Consider the following 22,768-nt stretch of genomic DNA (forward strand, 5'->3'; position numbering starts at 1 on the left):
ACAAATGAAGATGACTAAAAGCAATTGAAATCTTATAGGGATTAACATGCTTAAACCTGCAATGTTCACATGAGTCAGAGCTCTAAACTAAATGTCTTAATGTGTTTTCCTCTGTGAATTTGATTCCATCTTTCTATAACTATCCAGGCTGTTTATAAATTATATTTCCAGTTACTGACTGAATGCTGCCGTGTGTCTTGAAGTCTATTTAGGGCACTTCCTTGTATTACTTTGGTTTGTAGGTACAGAAGTGCAGACCTTAGTGAATTCACACTTCCTGAGCTCGATTTCTGATTTTCAATATTTGGGACATGAAAATATTCTCTTAATTTTGAGCAGTTAGATAACTTTGAAAAATCTCATGCACATGTTTGACTTTCCCGGGACATGGCCATTTCACTGCTCCTCAGCTGTTTGTTAGGGACCCGGCCTCAGCCGCCGTGCATCAGGTTGCTTGGTCACTCAGAAATTACAATCTCCTGACGTGCGCAAACAGCAACAAAACTAAATTTTTTGCACACGTCACAGCTTCAATTAATATAATTAGTTTCTTCAACATCAAGGATCATTAGTCTGTTCTCATCTCCACATGACAATGCTAAAGGCTCCTTTCATCTTAAAACTCGTTGGGACATCCTCAGTTTTAATTATCAAATCAAGATACCAGAATGGACAAGAGAATGACAGGTACTCAGACTACAGATAACTGGAATCAAAATTCCTATATTTGGTGTATTTTTAACATATTAAACTTGTACTTAGCCTGAATTCTGTCAGCATTTCGTAGAGGAAAATAAGTTCTGTACACTTACATATACCAAATATACATTTAAAAATAAAACCTAGTGCACCCTCTCCTCTTCACAGAATAAAAGTTCCTACTGCTAGAGTAGCAGAGGAGGCAAAAATATTTTGTGCCACCTTTTTTTGCCTCCTACTTGTGCCTGTAAAACTGAGTTTTGTATTTGAGAAAAAGTAGATATTTTCTCCTTTTCTTCTAAAAGACTTTTATACCTTTAATATTTCCTTTCAGTCTAGTTCACTAACAAAACCCAGGAAATTCATAGAAGTTCAGCATTCATTTGGGTAACTATTACATACATATACATATACAAAAAGGAGTGAGGAAAAAGTAATCACATAATCCGTACCTCACTATTGCACCTGCTCATACCATAAAAAATTATTTCAGAATATCACCAAAGCAAATATAAATTAAGTGTTATGACTCTGATGTTAGCAGAATATTCAGAAGTAAAAATTATAAATGTTATTTTACAGCAAATCTTATTGATGCTGGTTTTCAACCTCATCAAACAGTGGCTTCCCAAAGGAAGGAGAGCACAAGACAAAGTCAAGAGCCTTCTTTTTATTTTTTCTCAACAAATACTTCATTGTATGACCTTCACTGCAGTGAGCCATTCCTCATTTGAATATTAAATTAAGATAATAACAGACATTCTAGAAGTGCTGAGCCTCATCAGAATTTATGGTATCAATGCTTTTCCAAAACAGTCATTAAAGACTTACTTTAGCAATGTCTGTATTATTTAAATATTAATGGTTTGTTACTGAAAGGTGCCTCAATGTTGTATAATAAACAGCAGAACGGGGAAGGGAACCCCTGGGCTAAACAATGTTTCTCTTTATTAAAACTAAGGCATTACAGTCATCATCCTCACATGGTGTAGACTGGCAGAGATAGAGATGTATCTCACTGAATAACACTACCACAAAAAATCAGAGAAGTCATTTCTCCTTTTCTAGCTTAGAAAAATCCCTTCCGCAGCGGGAAACTTCGAACACTCCACTGGCCTTTTTATTCTATTAAAGCCCATTGCAAAGCAAGAGGCTTTGTAGGACACCTCACTGCTAGCAGAGTCTCCAACTACCCTCCCCAGGAAACATTTCCACCAGTCAGGAACGTGTGGTCTCCATCCTACTGGCTTCCACAGCTTTCCTAAAAGACTGCTCTCCCCCTTTTCTCCGTGGTTGACCAACAGGAACCCCAGATTTGTTCCACACTACCAGATCCTGCAGTGATACTTGTCCCAGTATTATATATGTATATATGTATCTCATATATCTCATATAAATATATCATATGTGTGTGTGGCATCATGAGACATTGATTCAAGCAAGATTTTCTAATAATTTCATCCAGAAAAGAGAGAAAAAAAGAAAAGACTTTACCATAAGCCTTAGACACATTTCTCAGATGCTCGTTTAATTGATCCTGTGCCTTGGCCTGAACTTCTCGTAGTGTGTATGCCAAATTATAGACAGTAGAAGAACCTAAAGGAATCAATGGAACGCCTGTCATTAATTGTGACGGAAATGAATCAAAATGGTTGGTAAAAGCCCTAAGGACACAGTATAATGCCTCTTTCCTCCTCAGATATTTTACGTCACAGCACAATGTGCAGTATCCACTTCCCTTGTAGGGGCATAACACAAAGAGACAGTCTATGGACTCCCCAGCTAGGCAGGCAGTGTAGTCGGAACTGTTCTGTGTATCCTCCAGTTTCATTCCCAGTTGTCCTTTGGGCGAATTCCTAGAAACCCATTTGTCCTGGAAAGTTTTAAGATGAAAGAATCTCAACAGGGTGTAATCACAATATGCTACCAGAGGATTTGAAAATCATCCTAAATGTGGAGGAAAACAATTATAATAATTGAACTGGTGATGTACTTCCGAAAGTTGTTTCGTGACTAACAGGCATTGGAAGTACATAGAGAGTAGCACTGACTTCCACAGGTCTAAGAAACTGTATAAAAGTGCTCACAACCCCACACTCCTCACTCCACTCCTCTTGGTTTACTCTCCTCGGTGAACTTGGTAAGTTCAGATCCTGTTCTCATAGAGATTCCTTTGACTTGGGACTAGCATTCTCTGATTTGTAACAGTGGTAGAAGTATTTTATCCTGTACGCTTTTAATCTGTATAGTAAAAAAAGTGTGGACACTGATGAATGAACATTCAGATATTGTTGGTAAGGTGTGAAGCACAGTAAGAAGTTTTGTCTTCACATAAGAGAAAGGAACAGTTCTACTTCTTCAGCTTTTTAAATGGAACAGAAATTTTCTTTTTTTCCTTGGTGATAGTTAACACTGAATTTTGGTTCATGGGCAGAATTGTATATTACGCAAAGTGGAAATGCCTTTTTGATGGAAAGATGTTGCAATAATTAATATGGACAGGTCACATGAATTGCTTTAGTCTCTCTGAAGTCACTGGAGCAGCTCTGATCTGCAGCAAAAGAGGATTTAAACCTTAGCTCTTCACTGGGCAGCAAAGTATTTTCAGTACCTTTGCTAGAACTGACACTAACAAAGTGTGTGAACCAATGTTACACAGCAAAAGAAATAGTTTGCATGCCAAGATCAAAACCAGAAAGGAGGCTGACTTTAACGAACTTGTCAGAGTTCTTTTGTCTGCTTCTGAGAACTTTTGCAAGTGTTGTGTGGGACTCAGGTCAGACGTTGGGACACCTACACGCGCATATCCTGAGCTGCAGACTAGCTGTCAGGATTGAGCTCAGCTGCCTGTGCTGGGAACTTGGACACCAAACACTGACAAAAATGTATGTTTGGATGTATATCTGCAAGCTGAATCTCCTCTATCCAAAGTCAAAAAATACAGGGTATTATGTTCACTTTTAAGAGGAGAGACTAAAGAATAGAAACTGTGTCTCACAGTCGAATCTAACAAGGAGGGAGCACAGAAAGGGGCTGGATAAAATAGAAGCCAAAATCACATCCAAAGACTGAGGGATTTGGTCAATATTTCTTTCCAAATCCACCATACTCATATCACCAAGCCACCACTGCTGCTGCTCCCTGCAAGCTGAGCCTACCCTTTACCTGCTGCTTTGTTTCAGGTTTGCCTGCCTCCCTCCACCACCCCAAGATGTCTTGCTGCTACAGCTACCCGTGCTACAGCGTGTGCTGCTCACCCTGCTACAGGACCGTGTGCTGCTCCCGCACCTACAACTGCTGCAACCCCTGCAGCTACCGGACCCTGTGCACCTACCTGCGCAGGTATCGCTCCAGAGACTGCTGTAGCTACGGGACCACACGCACGACCCGATACTACTACCCTTCCTGTTGCAATTACAGCTACAGGTGCTGCTATCCTTGTTGCTAAACCCTGTGGTGATATCCCTGCAACAAGAACCAACCCCGACCCGGCAAGCAAAGATGAACGGCTAATCTCAGAGACAATGTTTACAGAAGCACTGAGCCCCTGTGACAGCAACTGATGTTACTGAGAATGGGGAGCTTGGCTGCCCTCTAAAATTTCTTGGCATTTGTATTTTTGTTGTTCTTTCTGTCTGCTTCTTCCTGTCTTTCTCAACTGTAAGTTCTCTCTTGATATTGTCCTGCATTTTAATCCCTTTACACCCTTTCAAGTGGGAACAACGATCTGCAGCGCATCTGAAGATTCTTACAGTTGCTGCAGTGGCGTTAAAGGACGTCTGCAGAATTAGCTTTTGTGTCATCTGCATTTTCAATAACTACTTCCAGCAAGGTGCCGCAGTACTGTGTATTGAAGAAGTGTTACAACTGTCTCTCCTTTGATCTGGATTTACAAGTACCTAAAGGAAGAACAACACAGCTTCAACAAAAAGGAATGTTCTGTATAGCATAGTGCAATGACTCACATTCTGTAGCTCTTTCCAGTATCCCAAAACCATAATCTTTCTGTATCTGTGCCAACTCCTTTTCTTATTGCTTTAAAATCTTTCTGCATGAAAAAAAAATATGGTGTTCCAGTCGTCTTCTTTCCTCTGTCCCTAGATTACACGAATATACCAAGTGGTGGCATCCTGAAAGGACTTTCTGTCCCTAGTTCTGACAAAGCACTTCATATCCCTCCACATTCAGAGCAGCTGATCCCAGTAAATACATTCTTTTCTTTCCTTCTGTCGCTCATCAATTTGAGAAATGCCACAATTTCTCCCTTTCTTTCATTTAACTGAAACTATTACCAGATTCAAGTTTAACATATTTCAGCATAATAAGGCTGTAACAGTCTTTATAATAATGGTTTTAAATGGGAAATAATTAGTCCCAGGCCTCCATAGAAAGTACATAAAAATGTTCAAGTGAGAAGAATATTGTCCTACTCCTGGAAACCAAATTCAAATGTTCTTGTTCCAGAGTCATAATTTCCTATCACATTCCAATTTAACAGACAAATTCCATTACCAGACAGTGGAACATAAGGAAAAAAAACCACACAACCTATATTAAAAGCAATGGGAAAAGTGAAAAGTGTCAAGGAGGAAGTGGTGGCTTTTCCTGTCTTGACGCTGGCCTTGAAAACTCAAAACACTGCCTTGATCTTCACACAGACTCTGGGTAGAACAAAATCTATTTCTACAGGTGTGATTACAATAATTCACTAAATCCAGGGACTAAAAGCTGGAAGATAGAAAGAAAAGTGGGGAAAAAAAAAAAAAAAAAAAAAGAGAGAGGCAAGTAAGTCCTTAAGAAAACCAAAACCAAGTGGAACAGTACTCAATCTCCCCAGGGCATTTCGGTAGCTCTTGTCTGCTAGTTGCCCCTGGCCAGGGAAGCAATAAGGAAGTACCATCACCTTCCTCCTTATGCAGCCACAACCTCTCAGTTGTAGAACCAAGAGGTTCTACAGCCTCTGCCCATAATATTCAGTGGGAGAACAAAAAAGTCAGTACAAATCAGTTGTGGCTCTGCTTCCTTCCAAAATGTGGGCTCTGCGTACACTGCCCTGAATTGACAGACAAAACCAGCTTGCTGCCATGTCTCAGAGGTGCTGGACAATGGATATCCATTTCTCCTACCAAATTATTTACACTGCAAAGGGCAAATTCCTCCCACTTCTCCATCAGGGAACACCTAATCTTTCAACCCTGATCTTTCCAGGTCCCTTCAAACCTGGGCTGTTTAATGATTTTATGATAATATACAAAACACAAACTTATTTCAAAATTAAAAACCTGACGAGTCCACACATTTGCAGTTACTTATGACCTCTTCAATATCAGATCACAGCCAGTGATGGATCATGTCTTAATCACATCACATTAGCCCAACAGCAGCATTGAAGTATTTTAAACAAACCATTTATTTGGAATACACCAAGAGAAAGCCCAGAGTCGCAGAAACATGCATAACCAGAGATACAGCTGAAGTTTCTTGCAGCTACAAAAGTCCACGTTTCTCAGCTTGAGGAGGGCAAGTCTCTCCAAACAAATCCTTGAGTACACGAAGTTAATAACTTTGCCACCCAATCTGTGTGATGTTATTGATTTCAAGATATTTAAGAAATGCAAGTGAAAAATAAAACCAGAAATACAGTATTGATGCGTATAATTTTTAATATGAGTGAAAGGCAGATATACTTTCAACGGCATACAGAACTGAAAGACTACATTCCCGAAGACACATTACACCCTGCCTATACCATTCATTCAGAGGTAATGTTTTGTACATCATTGCAACAAACATAAAAGCCAGTTTACAAAGGGCTGCAGTATCAAGGAGAAGCAAGCTTTTGATCAAGAGCAGAGCTCGGGTGACAAGAGAGCAAGCAGACACAAAGCAGAATAAAGATAAATCATCGCAAGCACTTCAACAGCAGCACAGGGCACTCAGAGGCTCCGTGGATGGTGGCTGCTCTCACCAGGGCTCTGCACATCAGGAACCGCTGCTGCCAAGGTTCGCTGTCAATCCATGCTTGCCAGAACTGGGTTGATCTTCCTTTCAGGGACGTTCTCGCTGGGTTTAACAGGAGTAGCAGCTCCCGTAGCCGAACCTTTGGCCATATCGTGAACTGAAGGGGTAGCCGTAGCGGCCAGAGTAAAAGCCTGGGTAGCCATAGCAGTCCCCAGAGCCATAGAAGCCCCTATAGCCTCCATAGAGACCCCCATAGCCATAGCAGTCCCCAGAGCCATAAATGCCCCGGTAACCGTAGAGACCGCCATAGCCGTACCGGTCCCCATAGCCGTAGAGGCCCCGGTAGCCGTAGAGGCCCCCATAACCCCGGTAGCCACAGGGGCTCCCACAGTCATAGCTCCTGTAGCTGTACAGGCTCCCGTAATTGCAGGGAGAATAGCAGTCATCCTCGCACTGGCTTTGGAGGAAAGTCATCTTTCTGCGATGGAGGTAAACCTAAAACACAGCAGCAGGGAGGAAAACAAAAGGAATAAATACTTCCAGTGGCAGTAACAGTCTCAAAGCCCAAAGGCTTCTTCACTGGCCCTATGAGACCAAAGACAGAAGCAAAATTATGTCCAAATTCCTCAAATTCCTTCTTATATCTCATTTCTACCATTTTCTCATTTACCCACTGTTTTTAAACCATTTTATTTCTTTCCTCTCTTACTGAGATTGGTGAAAGCACTGGCTATAGTATATACCTGTTACAGCTCAAAACTTCCTTGCTGCTGTTTCAGGACTTTTCTTAGAGAATATTGTTAGGAGTTAATAATCCTAAATTTCTTTTAGGCTATCAGCTTTGCATAGAGATCTACATTCCCAAATCCTTCAAGAAAGTCTTCAAGAAAGCTTAAAGTGTCTGATGCTTGCCATGATAACACACTTCAGGTTTTGGGTCCATTGCTCCAAGTCCCATTTCAGTAATTTACACCAATTTTCATTGGCATCTGGAAATGCTGACAGCACATGCAAGAAACTATTGGGTGTTAACACACATGAGAACATCTGCTGTCCTGCCAAACAGACATGAAGACCTCCCTTAAAATAAAACAGAAGATTTGTGGAAGAACCCACTGAGGGCCATAGTGGGGAAACACTTCTCTAACTCTGCTGGAGGCAGCTCTGCAGCCCTAATAATAACCAGATCCTTATCAGGGAGCCAGATACCCCAGGTACCAACAGGACCAGGAAAGTTTCAACCTCCAGCTTTAAAACTTGAACCCACCAGTTCCTGCAATGCAGTAAGCACAGACACAAGGTACAGAGAAATCTTAAATTTCAGAGAAGTCACGATCCTAACATAAATTACTAAACTGAAATTCCTAATCCTTATGAAGAGACTGAATGGAGAAAAGGCTTACCGAGTTCACCGGGAGGAGGAGAAGGCAGAGAGCTGATGAGAAGCCTAGAGCTCTGAGCCCTTTTTATACTGTTTCTTTGCCCGCCTGGCTTATCTAAGACGCCCTGTGTATTCAAAAGGTTTGTAGCCTTATTGGCTGGAAAACAAACTTGCCTGTACACGTCATATCTTCAATTAATATAATTTTCTTCATTGTTTGGGATTATTAGTGTGTTCCCAGCCTCCCATGTCACATGTATTACAGGTTTCTTTCATCTTAAAATTTTCTGGGCCAACTACATTCCTGATATCATTTTATTGTCTTCACTGTCAAAACTGAAGTTTATTTTTGTATAATACAAAAGCATTTATAAGTTCCCAAAGCCATTGGAGAACAAGAAATTGTCAGTAAAAAAAGGAAAACCTTCCCACATGTTTGAAAATGTCTGTACTCTGATGTACTGCAGCACAGGCTTCCTGTTTAAAGGAAATGTAACCATATATTTAGGTATTTTATATTAAACTACATAGTAACTTCAGGAAACAGGACCAGCACAAACTGCAAATAAATCTTAATTGCATTCCTCCAAAGTGTTCATGGCGAACAAAAGTCATGCTGCTGCATGAGCAGAGAGAATGTTTTCAGCAGAAATACGACTATAGCATTGTTTGCAGTTTAGTTCACTAGAGGGCTTGACCACAAGTTCAGCAGAACAAGGTGGAGAATACAAGTCTGAACTCGGTCTGGGAAATAATAAATGATAAGGATTCTGTGAGATGTACTAAATGCTGTTTTCCAAGGAACCGTGTTAAAAGTTCTTTGCAAAGAACCAACCACATGTATCAAATATGGTACAATAGTGAAGAATGCTGGAGTTTACTGCAGAACTCCTTGTATGACCTTCACCTAATTTCTGGCATTAATTTGAATATAAAATAAGGATAATAATGAGCAAGCAGGATGTTGAGGCTTCCTCAGAATTTTGAATACCAAAGCATTTCATAAACACTCATTAATGTTTTCAATTTGCAAAGTGTTGCAGTATTTAAATATTAATAGTTTGTCACCGAAAGACACCCACAGATTTAATAACATGGTCACTTACAAGACACATCAAGGTCTCTTGTTTCTAAGTCCTAATAAGGTAATGTATTATATGTTTCATGAAAGTCAAAAACTATTGAAAAAATTCTTCTAAAATAAGAAGAAATATTTGGGAACGTTCATAAGGCAGCTGGAAAGTTTCTTCAAAGTCCCTGTTGTAGAACTTGAGACAAAAATCAAACAAAGCTCCTGGCAAGAGATCCCCCCCCAATATCGCTGGGCAGTGCATACAGGTCATGATGATGCTGAATAGAAGCACTACTAAGTTTCGGCACACCAAAGAAAAGCCTACTCCTTTTCTCCCCTACGTGTTGCACCATAGATGCAAAAGCCAAGCGAATGGAGCACCTACAAGCAGATTGCGCAACCAGTAATGGTCTAAACATCTCCCAAAATTATTCCTATCCTTCTAACTACAAAGAATCCTGTACAATTTTACTAGAAATATGCTGAGGACATTTCTTCTCATTTTAAGATTAAAGAAATTCTAAAGGTATTACATGTGTGTCATAACACCAAACTTTGAAAATATTAAAATCGCTGACTCCAATTACATGAATTGAAGGAATAATGCATGCAACAAGATATGTTGTATAACCAGCAACTAGGTTGAAGAAGGTATATATACGGACCTACAACTCCGAGATTTTATTCACTTCTCTCGAGCTGCTCCCACCGGTGAACCAGGTAAGTCAATACTGACTCTACTCTTTCTGATGTATGTATATTTGCGTGTATATACATCTAAATGTATAAATATTTGATACGTCTAAATGTATAAATATTTGTGCATGTGTGCATGGATGTATATATATAAAAAAGGCACTGGTGTGTACATACGGATATGACATATATAACATGTGTCTATGTCTATGTACAGACGCTCTGTAAGCAATTTGTTGCCATTTTGGAGCTAATCCCAAACACAAAATTCTCTACAACGTCAATGAATTCCTTTATGGAAACCTTTTTGCTCTTCCTCTGCTTTTTTAATAGTATACTTTAAAGCACTGAAAATGTGAAGTTTACTGCCACAATTTTGAAGTTATAAGTAATTTCCGGTTCCTGACTATTTTCACTGGGTGTTGGGAATTCAGATCCCTAGATTAAAAACCTGAGGAAATATTTACCACTTTAAGTAGACATCCTGGAAGACAATTCCTCCATTTCGTTGCATTCTTTGAGTTTATCCCACGTTGAGTGGCACGCAGTACTACAGGAGATAGGGGGATGCATGTGATTGGCTGGTGGTCTCATCTGAATAAGCATCAGTACCTGAACTGGTATATTTTTCTTCAATTTATTCTAATTTCTCTAACTTCTGGGATGAAAGAGTTCAGTTCTCAGTTGGTAAAAAACATATTTTCTATGCATAGGCAGTCATTTTCAAAAGTTGAGGGAAAAAATAGAAAAGTTGTTTGGGATTCAGGAGATTAGAAAAAGAAATGAGCTGGTTAAGAGCATGAGAAAGATCTGCGGGAGGGAGTAAGTTGCATTTCATCAGCTCTGTCTGAGCTTTGAGCCTTTCCTCCTGCTGTCATCAGCCCATAAACTCACCTTCCTTCTGGGTGTGTGTTTCAGGTTACCTGCATCAACAAACGATGACTTTCTACAGGGACTTCTGTGATGATGGGTGCTATTCACCATTTGGCTATGAAGACCTCTATGGTTTTGGGGGCCTGAATGGCTACCGATTTGGGAGCCCATATGGCTACTACCGGGACCAGTACCGATATGGCAGCCCATACGGCTACAGAAGCTTTGGGGGCCTGTATGGGAGCAGAGGCTTGATTGGTTATGGGGGCTATTATGGGTATGGGGACTTGTACGGATTTGGGTACCCCTTCTCTTCTCGTTTTGGAAACAGATACAGCTATTGAAACTGCTATCCATGCTGAACCAGCGGAAATAGCAAACAAGAACTGAAATGCAGGACATGGATTCATGGCTAAGATTATGGTGCTGAGAAACGCCGAGCACCCACGCCTCTGTCTGAGTTCAGTGGGACATGTGGGTGCCAAGCGGCATAAAACTACCCCATACATAAACCTCTCTAATATCTCCTGTTTCTTCAACTATTACTCTAAAGGGCAACTTGAATTACAGCAAGTACTGAGGCGTCTTTACAGCATGTTGATGGAGTAAAGCAAGACTTTCAGGTGTGAGTAAAGTGCCTTTTAAGTTAATTCACAGCCACTTTGTATTGCCATAGTAACAGGAGTTTCTGCAACCACCATGAACAAGTCCACTTTGCTCAGCTATAAACCTCACCAAAGATGACATCTAGCAGAGAAGCTCCTGGTATATATCCATGCTGTGCCTCATCTGGCAGTGAACATGATTTACAAGCAACTCTGTGAGCAAGACACATGTCTGGACTGTCAAACTCCACCGTTTCCACAGGGACAAAGCATCATTCATCATCAGACACACTCTGCTTCCTGAAGACCCTTTTGTAAAATTGTGAACTTATTCTTTCTGTTACTCACTGTTTCTCATTTTCATTAAAATTACTCTGCTAATAGTATCAGATGTTCAGTCTTCTCCTTTTGTCTGTGCTCACACACCACTGTAAAGGGACAGGCAGCGTTGCCACTCTAACCAACTGTAAAATAAGAGGGAGGTCTAGACTCCAGATGTCAGAGAGTATCACCACATCACCTGAAATGCTCCAGCCCCGACTCATTTCCCAGAGTAGGAAGAAGTTCTACCTTACTTTAACTAACCTGTGACCCTGGGTTTACACAAATACTTCTGCAGAGAAGGGCATCACCTGACTGCCTGTATTACCAAACACACACACTCCTGGAGCAAGGCAGGTTTTGTGCTTGAAAAAAACTTTCAAAAGCAAGAGATTGAGTGGAAATCTTGTAGTCTGCCAAAGAAAGATAGCAATGACACTCAAGGTTAAAGACACCCTAGAGAAAATACCAAAGGCAACCAAGCCATGACCATCTGCTGGAAAGATCACCTCCTTTGCAAACTGAACAGCCAAGTTATTCAGGGAGTACCTGTCAGCCTCTACCATGTCACTTTAGGAGATTGAGTGTTCTTGATTTAGATTTATAATATTCAAGATTATAATCTGGCATGGAACAAGGTGGTTCAACAAGCATAGGCTAGACAGAACTGCATGGATCCCATGCAAGCCCAGTTGTACATCAAAGACATCACCAAGAGTCAAAAATCTTGTTGCAGTAGTGACTGTGAGGGGGCATGTCTGGGATGATTTCAAGAGATACCCTACGTGGCTACCCCTTCTCTTCTCATGGTGGCCACCTGCATAAGCACTTCCACATTCCTCAGCTGACAGAGGAAAGTGGAGGAAAGGGTCAAGAAAATAACTAGCAAAGCAGACTGGAGAAGCACTTTCTCAGGCAGAAAAACAGCTATAGTTAGCAGAATAGTCCCTGAGCTGTAAATGTTATTCCTCCAGTCCAATGCCCATTTCTTTACATCCACGCCATTGCTTTTACTTAAACCATTTGACCTTGAACTGGATCATAGCAGATGAGCCCCACAGATCCATTTACTCATCTGGAAAGGAACAGCCACAGCCAAGAGATGGGCCTGGTTTGCTGCCTCGTTGCTCAGATCTCACCTCTTTGTGTCCTAGTTTGAGCAAGACAGAGCCAGAGCGGGATGCCCCAGGAAGAGGATAAGGGCAGCAACCTCCACCCTAGCCTCCTAGAAGGGCACGTCGGCAGTAAATCAGTACAACTCTTTGAAACTGGCAAAGCTATTAAGACAGCTTTAGTAATCCTTCTGCTAGCTGCTGTCAGCAGCAAAAAGGGCTGGGTTCCCCAGGGAAAACATTAAGAAATGGTTGAGTCTCCCAGCACAACAAATTCAGCTTATCTCCCGTGGATGCCCTCTGGCACACAAGGCTTTTCCCACCCGCACATACAGCGCAGAAGGACTTACACAGAGATGCACAGGAAGAGAGACAGAATAAGACATAGAAAGCCAAAGATTTGGGTGCAGGGTCCTTTGGCGGCAACTTAACATCAGGTCTCTGTCTACATTTGCCAACACAGCAGTATTTATGATGTTTCTTCCCTTCACCACATCCCACTTGGTTCGTTACCAGAGGCACTGCCACTTCCGACAGCGGGTGCAATCACACCTGATGCCTGGGGAACATGGCCCACAGGCTGCAATTGCCTGCCAGCCCCAGCCTTCCCAGACCTGCCTCCACCACAGTGCCTCAGAGTCGCCTGGGCACCACCTCGCTTCCCTTTATGCTTTGAAGATGCCACTACTGTAGTTGCGACTCCAGCTCTGTACATGCCGCTGCTGCCTCCCAGCTGAGCCTTCCCTTGCTCTCCCCCCCCCCGCTCCAGGGATCCAGGATCTCCTCCCCCGCTGCAAGACAGCCTTATGCAAACGCTGGAGCCCACAGGGAGAAAAAACAATTTCTCACCTCAGTTGCCCCTACCACAGGGCTCTCTCAGCCTTTAGTTACCGTACAGGGACTGTATCATTTTATTACCTATTCATTAAAGAACATCAGGGTGATTCAAGAAGTCCCAAGTCATTGCAGAACTGGGGTCCAGGCCATTCTCTGGCTCCCCAAGCATCAGTCAACAGCACTGATGCTCAATTCCCTGTGGATCCATCCTAACATCTCAGGGAGCTCCAAGTTTCTTACACCTGTTCAGGGGTGTGTGAAGAGCATTTTCCCTGTTTCATAGGGTTTTATGCCCTGAGGCTTAAGAAAAGTTGGATGATTAGAGGAACTTTGTGCCTGCCTGTGAGATATTATCATAATAGATGACAGATGGCTAATTTAGCTAACAGAAAACGAACTCCTGTAATTTCATTTAAACTTCTGAATGCCAGTCTGAAGCAGGATGTATTTATTGGATGCATGTGGGAAATTACCAATTTAAATGCACCTTGTGAACAACCCACACATGAGGCATGCTGCGGGACATGTCTCCAGCACAAAGATTCACTGCAAGAGTGAGAATCTTTTTTAAAGAGCAACCTTATCCCAAATGAGATATTGGACCCCTGACTATTGCACAAACTGGATGAGAACATTTTGAGAAATATTTCTTAAAGAGTGCAATACTACAGCAAAAACTTTTAAAAGAAGGGGAAGTGGGTCATGCATGGTATAGGAAAAATGACCTTACTGGAAGCAACAAGAGAAACAAGAAGCATTTCAAAATTCACCATATTTAGATGAATATTCTTAGCCCATAGTACAATAATGAACCTAAGAGACAATAACAAAAGCTTCTACTATCTTATGACATTGGTTGTTTCTTGGTAAGATACTCAATACTTTGATATCTAAAGATATCAAATTTACATCAGAGGATTTCACATGAGTAGCTTTATATAAAAATGAATAGAAGACGTATTAAATAGTTCCATAGAAATCCCCTGGCAAAATTTCCTAATTTTACTGACACTTGGTGTTTTGTGGTAACTGCAAGTCTCAACTTATTACGTGAAAAGTGCAACTTGAGAGGCCTCAATAATAAACTTGGGTTCATTTCCAAATACACCATTAGCATAACAATAAAGATTTCTTCATCTGGCTTTTGAGGTTTGGGGGATTTTTCTTTTGTAGGGAAGGATTATGTGGTTGGTGAGAACCTGGTTTAATCACCTCGTCTAAGGCTCACCAACAGTCAATTACACACTATTAAAATGCCTGGTCAACTTTGTTTTCCTTACACATAAGGATAATAATTCTCCAAAGAGTGACTACTATGAAATAATCCAGCATTCTCATGTCAGCTTGTGATACTGAATTATAGTGTTGCTGTAACAAAGTATTAACATGCTACATAACATTTCAAACACATACTGCAGCACAGAAAGCTTGTGAAATGTTTATTATCAATATATTCCTGAAGAAATTCAAAATTCCATGAGTGAACATCACCATCCATTCTCACATGCATGGGTTACATCGTTGTAAAACACTGAGAAGAGCAGTAAAGCCAGAAATTTAATTTTTACACACAAAAATAGCAACTTTTACATAACACTTGGCTTCAGATTCTTCTTGCTAATACGGACTCTCCTTGTGCCTCTGTGATGCGTTGTATCACTGCCTAAATGGGGAGGTTGAGCCTGAGGACACCAGCTAACAGGGAACACACTGTGCCAGAAAAGCCAATATTGAGGAAAGAGCTTCACAGAGCTGAGCAAGGCCAGGAACAACGAAAGCAAAGATGTGGGCAGCAGTTTTGTGAAGGGACAGCTACAGCATAGAGGTTGCTGTGGGAAGGAGACACACGCACAACCCACTGTCAGATCCCTCAAGAATATAATTGTTCTGAAGCAGAACGATAGGATCAGTTTGGTGAAGCAGGACAAAGGCACCTGAACCAGGATGAGCAGAGGGGAACACAGACTTGCACACACGCGTAGAGGCCAATAACATGTTGCGATGTCATGTTTAATGAGAAAGAAGCAGATCATACAGAGGCAGGATTATACAGTACAGATTACAAATTGCCCACAACCTGTGGTTTGATGCATGAATCATGTAATAACTGATGTTGCTTCCCTATTGCAGCTGTGTTGATACTCAGCCCTGATCATAGCAAGATGTGTACAGCACAGAAACAGAGCATAGGCTAGTTAACTCCACAACCCTTTTTTAGCCATCTGTAGCCAGAGAAAGAGCCTACAAAGGGATCTAAAATGGATGTCATTGCAGATCCCTTCACACTGCCACAATGATACCTACGAGACCCTAAGGAATTAGCAATATAGTCCATAGCACTGAGAACGGAGCACTTCAAAAGGATAGGAAGGCATTATAAAAAGAAAGTCAGGAAGAGTAATCTGAGACAGATGTAAATGGATTTTTCAGAAGATCTGAGCATCTACAGATGCATTTAATGGCAGCCCCAAATGCTCAGTCCTAAATGCTGTGCCCTGGAGCTCAGCCACAGATTTACACCCTGCTTGTCATCTCATGGACATTCTTCTTCCAGCAGCAACTCTCAGTAGGTTTAGCATGGTCTACAGCTTCCAACCGGGTATCCCCGTCCCCATCTGGCACCACCATAAACATGCGAGCCCCCAGGAGTACGGGCAGCACTAAAGCCACTTCCAACTTCAGGGGCTCCTGCAGATCCCACGACGCTATGCTGCGGGAAGGTGCTGAGGATCGGTCCAGGGAAAGTCACAACCACCGGCGGAGGGTAGATCACCACCCTGGAGTCAGGACACTGCCGAACACAAGGCTCGTTGCAGCTGTCGGCAATGGGCTGTGGCGCAGCCACCCCACATGAGGAGGCACCACCACCAGCGCATGAGTTTAAAGAGTGCACCATTTTTCAGGGATGGTTAATCTGAAGCGCAAGGGAATAGTATAAAAATAAGGCACAAATTCTTATAAGTTTCACAACCACATATTATAATAAAAGACTACCAACAGGCTAGAGGGAAAGGCAGAATTTTCATAGCTTAGTTCCTAGAGGACACCTATAAATCTTGTATTGAACACAATAACATCTGGAGATGAGTTTTCATGAAAAATTATTTGGAGCTCATCATCCAGATCTGCATTTACCAAAGCCAATAGCCGAACTGTCACAAATTTATTAATTTACATCAAGAAAACTTCAGACTGATACCAGAATATTTGCATAGGATTCAACTTGACTTAAAACTACTAACAAAGGCTTTGTTAGAAGGAGGAATTCAGATGGAACTTACCTACTTCACAAGAGAAATAAGACAAGAGAAATGATCATACAAGATCTGATGTTGAGCACTTTTATACTCGCCCTTAGACTGCCCAAAGCATGAATCACTTAAGTGCATAACATCCTAATCAATTACTAAACACATTTCTTTCAAGACTTAACTTTGCTAATGAATGTCAATTGTTTTAAATAAATCACTCTTTGTAATTATTAGTTTGTCCTTCTACCCCATATGACCTGTCCTTTATTGCCTTCCAGTCTCTGCTATTTCAAAACTTTATATAGAGGGGTTATTCTGCTTCTGCATCTTCAAGACAGACAAAATGTTTATATGGTTCATGCTGATGTCCTCCATGAATGGACTTGTTCCTGGGCAGGTGGTAAAAAGCCATTTGCTTGGAAAAAAATGTACTTAACTCAGCCCAGAAAGAGTTGTTAAACTGAGGGAAAACCTGTGTTTCTAGGGCTAGGGGTAGCCATGGCTCTGTGATGAAATTGGGCTAATACACTGTTTGGTCAAAGCTCTGGCACACTGCAGAAATCCTGAATTTTATAGCGTTATATATCCAAATTAGTCAGTGCAACTCTTCCAATTAGACACCAAGTGTGGGTTCTTTAAACATGTAAGCTTTAACAATAAAAAAGGTAAAAAGGGTAAGGCCATATTTTATATGAAATTAAATGTCCCATGCTGCAAAGCTGTAAATCATGACCTGATTAAGGGAATGGCAAAAAGACAATAAATAGGGTGTGGTTTAGGCAAAACCTCGTCAGGCATTTTTTCCAGCAAGTCACTTCTTCAATAAAAGTGCACCTAAAGCCATTATAATAACACATTGCACATACAGAACGAGTGGAAGATACATTTTGGAATCCCAGCTGCTGATGAATTGCAACTGCCAGTGTGGGGTTATCATCCCTGTTACACACCAGCATGAGGAGGAGGCTTTCTGACACTCAGCAGTAGAGTCAACAACAGATGCCAAGGATGGCAGCGGCGTGTGCCATACAGACACTCCCACCAGGCCACAGGGGGCAGCAACTTGTCAGCAACAAAGACATTTTGCTACTTCTGTAGTGAGAGGACTTCTTTGGCCCGTTCTATTATACTAAACCTCACCTCAAAGCCTTCTCCCTTTCAGCAGCAGCAAGTTCTTGCAAGGAAAAGCCTTCCTTTGGTGGCGTTAGAGGTGGATGTGGTAACGCTGCAGAACAAAGACCCCCCCTTCCAAGGAATCTCAGGGGAAACATCTTATATATCATCAGATTGGCAGCAAAATTACTCTGAAGGGCAGGACTAGACCCCATTGCATTATATGCTACTGTGGAGTAGAAACTTCAGACAAGATTTCCACAACAATGGGAAATGACTGAGATGCTTTTCCAATTTAATTGCATACTAAGATTTATCTTCATAGTGTCATAATGCTTGAGGATGACATAAGATATTTCTAATTCCTTTGGAAAATTGGCTCTGCCTTTTCTATAATTGAAGATAATCATGTGAATTGCAACATATGCCTTTATCTCAGACTGGATAACAATTTACCCCTAAAGTAATTCCTCAAAAACATTGGAATTAAATTCCTAGTGACTATTTTCAAGTTAGCCAGCTGAAGAAAAAACTAAATGTTAAGTCTTATTTTAGAAATGTATTCATAATTCTGTCTTGAAAAGTCAAGATCTTCAGTGTGAGAGGAATCCACACTGCTGGAATTTGTTTCCTTCTCTGCTGCAGACAGCTTGGGGTTAATGTCACTACAGGGTCCACTTAACATAAATGTTAACACTGACAGTAGGCAGGCCGATGTTTTCTGAAAGCATTTTCAAAGCACGTTGTAAAAGCTCATTAGTGTTCTACACAACTGATGTTGTCATATGTGTTTAACAAGAGTATTACAACTGTCAGCTCAAACATTACCAGAGAAGACAAGGAAATAAGTGATGTGTCAACCGGTGAACCACAGCCAAGACTCGGTACCTAAAGAGTGCGTCCATAAGGAAACAATGCAACCAAACAGTGCCCATGTCAGCTCAATTTACCAGTTAAAATAAGTTTAAGAATCAGATTCCAGCACCTTAAGAGCTGAAGGTACTAAACATAAAAATCATCATCTTTGTATCCATCAGGAGACAGAAAAAACACCTGAGCTGCAGACAGGTCATCAAGCACTCAAAGATCTGACAGGACGTATTTATTCTGTATTTAACCTAAATGTTAAGATTCGTCAAAAGACTTTAATAGTCCTTTGTCTGTAAGGATATGCAGGAAAGACGTATAAAACCTTAAAGGACCAAGCTAGAGCTCACACAAGAGCAGGGAGCTCTCTGAAGACATCCATTTGATTATACTGTTCAAAAAAGCAGAGAGGTAGTAAGAATCCGATCCATCCCCGAGACCACTGAAACACCACAACAAATAGATCTTATTTATGAAGTTTAAAACTCCAAAACTGTGTGTGGTTTAGTGTGCACACCACAGCTGGTGAGGCAGGAACCTTAGAAATAATTACATCAATTACATGTTGGCTTTGGCTAATAAGGACATTGTGCCCAAAAAGGTGTCCTCTCCGCCAGGCTGACTAGGAAACTATATAAAAGTAATTTGAGGCTCAGTGCTTCATCCATTTCTCTTTGTTTCTCCTCCTCAAACCAGGTATGTGTGATCAGCTCAACTGCTTTATAACTACCATACTACAGCTAAATAGACTGTAACCTTGAGAGGCTTAGCACATTTAATTTCATAACATACAGATGTGAGAAGCCACTGAGGTTTTACCCACTTTGTCTTAAAGTTAGCAAGACCATAAAGGCTGCGAAGAGACAGCAGTTGCAGGGGAAGCTGAACTTGTTTGTGACTATGAAAGCGTGGAACATACAGTGTGTAATTTTAAAAAATAAAACCTGCTAAAACCCTGGAATTACATTTATCTTAATTTGCTTTGCTTCAGACAGCAGTTGTGCACTCCACTTTTCCTTTGCATTAAAAGATTGCATTTTACTGTTACATTCCATGCTTTATTTCTCTCAAAGGAAATAAGATTTCTTACGAACAAGGCTTTAGATATCTTGTGAGTAAAAGTCCAGAGCTATTCTACTTCTGAATGACCAGCCATGCAGCTTGATGCCCAGCTTACAAAAAAAAAAAAAAAAAACACAGGACAGGCTTGGAAATCTGCTGCAAACACCCCAAAGACAGCCTTGATGCCCCATACACTTAACCAAAGCTATCACTTATCGCTGGCCCAGCCCCAAACCACCCAGCATCCCTACATTATTCTGCAGAGAACAACACACTTTTCAGTAACTTAGCCTTCCATTAGGTGCTTTGATACTTCTTGTTGCTCTATGTGGTAGCCCATGCATTAGCATTAAGCCACGAGCCATGAATTCACCAGGAAGGTTGAGAATGAGAGAACATTAAACTTTATTAAACCACATGCCTCATGGCATGACCTGTATCAGAGCCTGTTCTCACTCCACACCTCAGCTTTGCTCTATTGATAAATTAAGATGGTCCTCACTGGTACCATGTTTGTGCAGACCTATGTTTACCCATACCTAAAAACAAGAATAGCACTGACAGAGGCTATTAAATAGCATCTTCATAACAGGACCTCTTAAAACTCCTCACAAATGCTCATTAATATTTTACATGAGCAAAGCTCTTCAAGCTGAACTCCATTATAATGAATGCCAGCACATATCCAATTTAAAAGATGCGTCTCAAGACATCAAAGGTGATTAATTACATCACGTGTAGGGAGCAGTTTCCCTTCGGATGGACAAACACAAGGCACGCATACAGGCAGCATCTGCACAGGCACAGCTGAGGTCTAGGTGCAAATCAGCAGCTGCTGGGATGGTCACAGAGCAAGATAATGGGGTCAGGAGAAAAACAGTCCCCCCTTTGCTGTCACTGAGATGCCATAATCTAGTCCAACCTGGTAATTCCTTGTTTCTCACCAAAGGAACCCAACCAGATGTCACCAACACCATTGTTAATCAAATCAGAGTGCCTGTAGGACCACAGCTGACTGTATAAAGCACAGCCAGCTTTTAAATCTTTGGCAAAGTCATGATTCCGTGCAAGTTAGCTGTGTCGGTTTCCAAGCAGATTTCAATTTGCCACGGGACGAGTCCTGGGCACAGCCCTGAGAGTTTTACGCCCCACCAAAAGGCAGTATCAGCGTGCCTGCACACCCTCCACTGGCCTTGTTCCCAGCCATAAAAACCAAGCAAATGTAAAGCCTAATAAAATCAGGGAATGACTCTTATTAAGTTTGAAGAACACTAGATCAGCCATGCAATGAGTAGTTGAGTGCCAAGCTTTGGGTACATCTCTCCTAACCTCACTTTGCAAAGCCAGATTCCTCAACGCCCCCAGGTGCCTACTTGCATTTAAATGAACAAAAGGGAAAATAGAGTAAGGACAGATCACTGCCTGCTCCCCCCCTGCTGCTTCCTGATTGTCAATCTGCTAAAAGAAGCTTTAAGAAGAGAGGGATAGATTTCTTTACATAACTAATGAGGTCAATGGAATAAAAGGTGGCTTTTACCTCTCCCATAAAGATTTAAAATGGAAAGAACCCGCAGGGTGTGAGGTGCATTTCATGGTATTTGGGGATAAAAATATATTAATAATCACAAGTGCGTAAAATAATTACAGCCAATGAAAAATTTGTGTATGAACAAATTCTCTCTGGTATCTAATTAGGATTTGATACACAGTGGCTCAGGATTTCCATGCAGTCTAAAAGACCATATAAAAACACGCATTTCCAAGCTTTCAATCCAGTTCTTACTCTCCGCTGTGAGCTCGGTAAGTTATTTGCCTATTTCTATTTCTAACTAGCAGAATATCCTTTTGTTGGTACTTTGAACTTGAATCTAGATCCAGCAGAAATATTCTGACACTGCAAATTAAGAGGGTTGTTTCTTTTAAACGATCTTTCTTGTGTATTATTTTTTTTTACGGGCATAGACAGATACAGGCTTTTAAAGTTGAGCCCAAGATTCACAGAACCTCACACAATCTGGGATGTGATGTTTCTAGTTTGATCTGGCCATGTAGGTACCTTTAATTTTCTTTGAAAACAATGAATTCTATATTTCTCCTATATTGGAGGCCACTTATTTTAGTAGTTCAAGTAACTATTTCTGTTGGCAGCTGACCTTTACCATCCTAATCAGAGACTGATGTAGATTACTTCTACTGTACTACAGAGGCTAATTTTTATCTGGCATAACTGCAGGAAAGTTTGGTTTCTGTATATTCAAGACCCCTTTTATACACACCCTTTTGGGGATTCTTCTTTACAAGAGTAAAGAATATTACCTAACCACTTTCAAAATATAGCAAATCCTGCCTGCCATTTCTCCTGTGTCGGCAGTTAATTGTCAGCTGACATCTCTGTAAACAAGTCGTGTTGATCTTCAGTAGCTGGGACCTGACCCTTGGGAGCTTGTTCTTAGAGAGGTCCTGTATAGCTGCAAAAGCAACTGCCACCAAATTGCAAAGTACAGACACCTAAGTGTCATTTGCTGATGCTGAGGAAAGCTGTTTTGCAGTCAGATTTTAAATTTTAATTAGGAAATCCAAGGTCTCAGCACTTCTCCATGCTCAATCACACCTTTGGAATGGATGCTTCTTGTCTTCCGAGTACGGCAGAGACAGCTCTGACGTCCCACAGATAGACAATGCCTCTCCCTGGCACCTGGGACGGACCCTGCACCCTCCTGCCTTCAAGGCAGGCCATCTCCACGCCAGGAGCCCTTCAGCCCTGGTGGTAGCAGGTGCTCCACAGGCTAATTCAGGCAGCTGAGGTGCAGACATGAGCAGACACCTCTTGTGATTCTTGTAGCCCTTTTGTCCCCAGCTTCCCGTGGAGCAAACTTAGAGAGAAAGAGCAAGAGACAGCAGAGTACAGAGTAGCCAGT

General features: G+C 41.4%; 1 protein-coding gene across 1 annotated transcript; it reads right to left on the minus strand.

Annotated features, from left to right (window-relative positions):
- Positions 1–16,129: 16,129 nt before the first annotated feature.
- Positions 16,130–16,453, minus strand: LOC141936427 (claw keratin-like). Its single transcript, XM_074853368.1, has one exon. The coding sequence runs from the start codon at positions 16,451–16,453 to the stop codon at positions 16,130–16,132; it is 324 nt and encodes a 107-aa protein (XP_074709469.1).
- Between the last annotated feature and the right edge of the window lie 6,315 nt (positions 16,454–22,768).

Source organism: Strix uralensis, chromosome 32, assembly GCF_047716275.1.
Source record: "Strix uralensis isolate ZFMK-TIS-50842 chromosome 32, bStrUra1, whole genome shotgun sequence".
NCBI lineage: Eukaryota > Metazoa > Chordata > Aves > Strigiformes > Strigidae > Strix > Strix uralensis.